Source organism: Triticum dicoccoides, chromosome 2A (assembly GCF_002162155.2).
Source record: "Triticum dicoccoides isolate Atlit2015 ecotype Zavitan chromosome 2A, WEW_v2.0, whole genome shotgun sequence".
Lineage (NCBI taxonomy): Eukaryota > Viridiplantae > Streptophyta > Magnoliopsida > Poales > Poaceae > Triticum > Triticum dicoccoides.
In genome coordinates this window covers 81,699,270-81,706,241 of record NC_041382.1, presented here as the reverse complement: position 1 = coordinate 81,706,241, position 6,972 = coordinate 81,699,270, and the positions used below count along the sequence as shown (strand labels likewise).

Here is a 6,972-nt window from a genome sequence, read left to right as displayed (position 1 = left end):
CGACATTTTTCGGTGGAACAAACATTTCCATTTCCGTGAATATGGAATTTTCCATTTCTACTATGGGCCTATGGCCATTTTGTAGCCCAACCATCAAACATCACACAATTAAATAATGAGTAGAATGACACATCTCTGGCCCAAATTGTAGTACCATATAAGGAAGCCCTGATTGTAGTCGCAATGGAGGTCGGACCTAAAAATTCCCCTTTAGTGATTATTGTGTGATGTTACAATGTGTTTTACTTGTTTGAGGGTTACCTGATGCACTATGCTTTGCTTATATATGAAGCTTGTCTTTGTGAATACCACAAATGTGTTTATGTTACCTAAGATGAATAAAACATGCAGAAGTGCATATCTTATAATATAATCACCATAATATTTTGTAGTCATGTTAACAATTGATTAAGCATGTTGGTTTTGTTGTGGTTTTCCCTATGGTTCAAGGTTTTTTTAAGTTTCGGTGAACACATGCTTCCGTTGTCGTGTCCGTGCTGTATTCGCTCTGTGTTTGTTTCCGGCAGTATCTATTTCCGTATTCATTTCCGGCGTTTCTGTATTCGAATCTATTTCTGCAAAAAAATATGAAAACAAATGTGATAACACCCAGTTCCATCCATTTTGAAAGGGGGATTCAGTTAAAGGTGGAAGTCATGGATTATGAGTTGTGTGCGACAGCTGAGATATGTCGTCCGGTTCAATGGCTCAAAGTTGCGCACACAAAACTAGACATTGAGAGGACTTTGACAAGGAGATACGTCTGCCATGTACTCCTCCCATTCACAAATATAAGATGTTTAGGATATTTGGACTACACGCAGACTAAAATGAGTGAACAAACACACTAAAACATGTCTACATACATCTGATTCAAAAAAGTTAGAACGTCTTATATTTGTGAATAACAGGAGTACTTGTTTCTATTAATAGTTGATGGCCTCTCTTGTGTGTTTGGTCACATTCTTGCAGAATTACTAGGAAGGGATCATGCATGATCTCCGTGATGACTCGAACAACAAGGGTAAATAGCCTATCTCCCTTGGCTAACAGGTGAGAGTAGGACACCGATTGGCAGGAAACAATCTGGATTAAGCTGGGAGGGGTGGGGCTAGAGAATGAAGACTCCCACTACCGTCTCAGTCTCGATATTTGCCTTTCCGTGGGAGGGGGGGTTCCTTCTTGCTACTAGATAAGGTAGTGTGGGTGCAATCGTCCGGAATAGTGATGTCGTATGTCCATTTGTTGTAGATTGCCTAACGATACCTGTGCTGAAGAATCTGGAACTTATGTTGCGGGCCTATGTCGTGCGAGATAGGCCATGCTGCAAACTCAGTGACAAGATGTACCTACTTTTGTCACCTACATTGATGCTCCAGAGCAGATGGAAAGATTTGAGGAGTGTGTTATGTTGTTGATTCAAAGAGAGAGTAATGCCATTGCCCATGAGCTTGTTAGATTCACTAGAACTTACAGGGATATGATCCTTAAAAATTAGAATGATGTTCCACGCCATATTTCCTTGATCATATGTAACAAGTGTTCTTCTGGAACCCGCTGATATAACATGACCTCTCTTCCCTTACAAAATAAATATGTTGGAAAGGCGTTTTAAGAGCCTCTTTGCATTGCATGGCTTTGAAAACATAGGAATAGAGTACGATTGAAACGTCTTAAACTATTGAGAAGAGAGGTAACGAGAGATAAGTAAAAGTGCATTGGACTTCTCAACAGAAAAAAGAGGTTTGAGCATACATTAAGATTCCTACAGAATAAGGGGGGAATGAATTTCATTGAATTTTGTTAGTCCTAATCTTGCGATCTAGAGGGCTTATTCAAATTCTTCAAAATTCCTATGAAAATTAGGAAATCCTATGATGCAAAGAAACCATTAGAATCATTGACAAGGCGAATGAGGTGGCTTGATTGCCTTTTTCCGTGAAAGTTAACTGTGACCCGTCGCTGGGGGCTAGATGGCAAACAAACGGGTTTGCATGACAGTTTTAGGTCATACTTGCAAACATTTTTTTGATGCCAGTTTCTGGTCGTTCTTGCCACAATTTTTCCTTCCTAACAAAAATTGTTGTGTGCCTCTAAAAAGATGACATGCATTTTGAAAAAAATGCAAGGCAAAACATTCGCAAATGCAATCTCCCCTTAGCGACCGTCCGCTCAATATTAGGGTGTTTTTATTTTTTGAGTGGTGGTGGCTTGTTTTTTCTTTTGTTTTTTTATTGAGAAAATGGTGGTGGCTCGATTGCCTAACTTCTGGTGGGGTGAAGCTAATGGTAAAAATAGAGTGCATTGGATCACTTGGGACAAAATGTGCACGAGAAAGCATGAAGGGGGAATGGGATTTAGAGACCCGGAGGCTTTCAATCAAGCTATGCTTGCCAAACAAGCGTGGCGGCTGTTTGATGACCCACAAGTGTAGGGGATCTATCGTAGCCTTTTCGATAAGTAAGAGTTTCGAACCCAACGAGGAGCAGAAGGAAATGATAAGCAGTTTCAATAAGGTATTCTCTGCAAGTACTGAAATTATCGGTAACAGATAGTTTTGTGATAAGGTAATTTGTAACGAGTAGCAAGTAATAAAAGTAAATAAGGTGCAGCAAGATGGACCAATCCTTTTTGTAGCAAAGGACAAGCCTGGACAAATTCTTATATGAAGAAAAGCGCTCCCGAGGACACATAGGAATTATCGTCAAGCTAGTTTTCATCACGTTCATATGATTCGCGTTCGGTACTTTGAGAATTTGATATGTGGGTGGACCGGTGCTTGGGTGCTGTCCTTACTTGGACAAGCATCCCACTTATGATTAACCCCCATTGCAAGCATCTGCAACTAGAACAAAAGTATTAAGGTAAACCTAACCATAGCATGAAACATATGGATCCAAATCAGCCCCTTACGAAGCAACGCATAAACTAGGGTTTAAGCTTTTGTCACTCTAGCAACCCATCATCTACTTATTACTTCCCAATGCCTCCCTCTAGGCCCAAACAATGGTGAAGTGTCATGTAGTCGACGTTCACATGACACCACTAGAGGGATGACAACATACATCTCATCAAAATATCGAACGAATACCAAATTCACATGACTACTTATAGCAAGACTTCTCCCATGCGCTCTGGTTAGCAAGGAATAATGCATGTGATGGGCAGAAGATAGAGGAAGCGGACGCGATAGCAAGAAGAGTTGTCAACTTAATGGGGGAATTGCAGTCCATTCATGGTCGGAAACACAAACTAACAAGAACTGTGGTGAAGGAGAAATGGAGTCCACCAGAGGAGGGGTGGGTGAAAGTCAATGTAAATGGAGCTACGCCCAAGGTGGGGGAGGATGGTGGCACGGGTGTGGTGCTCAGAAACCATGTGGGCGCATATATGGATGCAACATGTCATTTCCTTCCAATGTGCATCAACCCAGCGACAGTTGAGTTATGGGCTTGTAGAGAAGCAGCTCGTCTGGCGGAAGAGCTAAATACACCCAACGTACACATTGAGACGGACTGTCGCGAGATCGCCTGCGAGCTTCAGAGTAAAGGGAAGGATTTGTCGCCGCTGGGACCGATCGTGGAGGAAGTCAAGCATCTGCTTGCATCGCGTGAAAGATGGAAGGTGTCATGGGTTAGACGAGAGGCAAACAGGGCCGCTCCCTTAGTAGCTAGAGAAGCTGTGACAAATAAGCTAGACTCTGTGTGGCGATTTGTGCCCCCAGATTTCATATTGCATGTGGTTTCGGACGAGATTCCCACGGGGAATGATTAAATAAAGATTGTTCTTTAGTTTCAAAAAGAAAAACGAAGCATGGTTGCGGATTTTGTAGCATTCCGAGATAGAGCAGTAATGGGCCGTCCCACCGAATGGAGAGAAGAAACCGCACTCAGCAGCTTTCCACGGAGAAAATGGGCCGACCCCATCCACCTTCATCTAGCCACACTGCGGTTACACTGATTTTCCCATCCATTCCAAGGGTTTTTAGCCCCCTCGCCCTCGCCCTGCCGCGCCGCAGCAATGGCCGCCGCCGCCGCAGCCGCCGCGAGATCCTTCCTCCGATCCGGATCCGCCACCTCCTCCCTCCGCGGCGCGGCCGCCAGGGCCGCCTCCCGCTCCGGGCCGGCGGCCCCCTCGAGGCGGCTCCTCTCCTCCCCTCCCCGCGCCCGCCTCGCCCTAAGGTACGACGAGCGCCCTTGCTTCCGGGATTCTTCCTTCCGTATCTTCGATCTGGATGAAAACTTTGGTGCTTATTACGTTGCGGTCCGTGGAGGTCGCCGCTGGAGATGAGCAGCGCCTGCTTGGAGTCGCTGATGCCCATGCACAGCGCCACGGCCTCGGCGCTCATGACGTCGCTCCTCGCCGCCCCGGCTCGCGTCGGTTCCTGCTGGATCTCCGAAGGTGAATTCCCCCCTCATCTTACTGTTCCTGCAATGTTTGATTATACTTCACCTATGAATGAAGCCCCTTTGTTCGTATATGTGCTATTTGCCATCGAGAGTGGTCTGTATTTGCTTAGTATCCACCGAAGTCCAAGTCACAGCCGTTCATTTGTAATACATGTGCATTCATGCATGGGTAAAAGAGACCATAATAATTTTAGTTTATTAGATTATCGTCAAGGTCAAATGCTGACAGCTATAAAGACATGTGTCCCACAATGGAAGTATGGTTTAGTGATAATCTTGATCTATTTTGTCACTGGTCCAAACCTCCCATGCATAAATAGGACTATAGGAGCTGCAACATAACTCAACCTGGAAATCATTACTAATTTCTGGGGAACTGACATTGCTTTAGTTGTTTGCGGATAAGAAGTGCACCCATATATTGTTCTTAAGAGAAAGTATTTGCATATGTGGCGTCAAATTTACTGTATTCACAAGTTAAATCAGTTAGATGCATAAGTGGTTGCACTTTCTGACAACATACTTCACTTTCATTAAAGTGAAGTAAGAACAGTAGAAACCTTAAATCAATTAGATGTAAAATTTTTAGAAACGTGTTATTGTTTCTTCTACTGTTGCAAGACATGTTACTTGAAGCTGCCATGATTTCCTTTATTATGCCAGAACAAAAATTTGTCATTAGTGACAATTTAAACTATGTATGGTTGTAATTGTTGACTGCTGGAGCCTGCCAAAGACTATTAGCTTCACAGAAGTTTCCCTTTGGTTTCTTGAAAAACTCTATAAGTGTAGTGTTTTGATGGTTTGCTTCTGTTATTTTAATATACACGTCATGATTAATTACAAAGCAGAGGCAAAAGGGTCACTCGTTTTTTTGTATTGTCCACCCAGCTGGCAATGACGACCTGTGAAAATATCTAGGTGGATGTAGCAGACTAAATCCAGTCACCACAAATATTCAGGTCTGGCCAGATTTTAAGTAGGAGTAGTATCCATGATAGCGTATATTCTATCAATCTTCCTCCCATTGTTTGAGCAAGAATGCAAGATGAAGATGCTTTTTTGTTGTTGCAAACAAAGACATCTATGCCCATGGCCGTGCGAATCCTGTAATTGCTCTCCTTGATGTTTGGCCCGACCATGCAAATTTGCGTCCTTAGCTTACTTAAGATACAATGATTGTTAGCCGCAATAATATTATGTAAGTTTTTTCCTTGTAGCCAAAAAGTTGTTTCTTTGACCCAATTTATATCTCTGTAGATCATTGAGATCAGTGAGGATGGAGGTCACGGATGAAGATGCATGCTATTTTTTACCAATCGTATTTCTTTTGCTTTATCAAATGCACATGGCTGAGCAAATCCTGTAACTTGGATCCGTGTGATGTTTTGCCTGATAATGCAAATTAACATCCTTAGCTTATTACCTGGGATACGTACGATGATTGTTAGCCGCAATAATACCATGTATGCTTTTTTTTTTTCTAGCCAAAAATATTTGTTTGACACATTTTATATCTCTATAGACTTATGATGGGTGAGGACGGAGGTCTGGGATGAAGAGACGCCCTGTTTATTTTCGCCAGTAACTTTTATGGTGTGAGTTGAAGAGCTGGAGCTTAGACTATTCGTTTCTATTTGTAGATGAATGATCTCTTGTTGTGGGAGCCTGGTGTGACTGTTATGGTAGCTGCTAAGGACCTCTCCCACTGAATTTGAGCTACGTTTTTAATCTGCCTTTCTTCTGGCTCTGTTCAGGGATTTTGGTATGTATTAAGTGTCTGCAGGATTATAACAGAATTTGGTGGCGTGCAAGAAATAATGTTCAGTTCATGTCTGGGGCCGTATTGTTTTGTCATTTTTGTCTTGACGTTACGTTATAACTTTAGTCGGATTATTTTCAGTTTTTCACCACCAAACTCCAATTCCTGTTGGACTTGGACTATTTTCTTGTAGAACGTTTCATTTTGGCGGTTGTCCTTCCCCCCTCCTGTGATTTAACGCAGCCAAACTACACTTGGAGATCCATCTTCCATGCTGCAAGAGATCAGCGCAAAGGACCTTTTGTACTTGCCTTTCTCCTTGTACTTGGCTATGCCTTTGGAGACTCCGGGGAGGCGTGGATGGCCCTTGCTGTGGTTTTGAGCTGCGCAGGGGTAAGGTGTGGTGCCGTGCTTGCGCGCCGGGGAGGTTATAGGCTGGATGGGCTGACCGGGTCTTGGATTTGGGCAAGTTTGGTTGCCGGCGAAAGCTACTCTAGTTGTACTCCAGTTATGGCCGAAGTCGTCAATGGTGGCGCCTTTGGGCACCGTTTCCTTGTTGAAGGCATTGACATTGCAGACCCTACCTTTCCCATCATGCTTCGGGGAAACCCTAGATTTGGTCTTTCGGATCAGATGATGATGGCGCTATTGGCTCTGCTTGGCGTTGTGCTCCCTCTTGGGGCATTCTCTTGAGTGGGATTTAGTCAGAGGGACTCAGGGCTTGTGAAGATGGTCCGAGAGGATAGGAGGAGCACCTTTCACATGCGTTAGCCAACCTTTGGGATCGAAGCGGCATATGTT

General features: G+C 43.6%; 1 protein-coding gene across 5 annotated transcripts; it reads left to right on the top strand.

The window, feature by feature from the left end:
* Positions 1-3,956: 3,956 nt before the first annotated feature.
* LOC119353434 (protein NUCLEAR FUSION DEFECTIVE 6, mitochondrial-like) lies at positions 3,957-6,246 on the top strand. 5 transcript variants are annotated; one of them, XR_005170430.1, is made up of 4 exons: positions 3,957-4,181; positions 4,274-4,401; positions 5,301-5,371; positions 6,053-6,246. XR_005170430.1 is itself a non-coding variant. In XM_037620060.1 (3 exons), exons 1-3 carry the CDS (start codon positions 4,021-4,023, stop codon positions 6,058-6,060), a joined length of 297 nt encoding a protein of 98 aa, XP_037475957.1. In that variant the 5' UTR covers positions 3,957-4,020; the 3' UTR covers positions 6,061-6,246. The 5 variants fall into 5 exon arrangements, 3 of the variants coding, with proteins under 3 accessions (XP_037475957.1, XP_037475955.1, XP_037475954.1); XR_005170429.1 differs by having other exon boundaries at positions 5,935-6,246; XM_037620060.1 differs by lacking the exon at positions 5,301-5,371.
* The last annotated feature ends 726 nt before the right edge of the window (positions 6,247-6,972 follow it).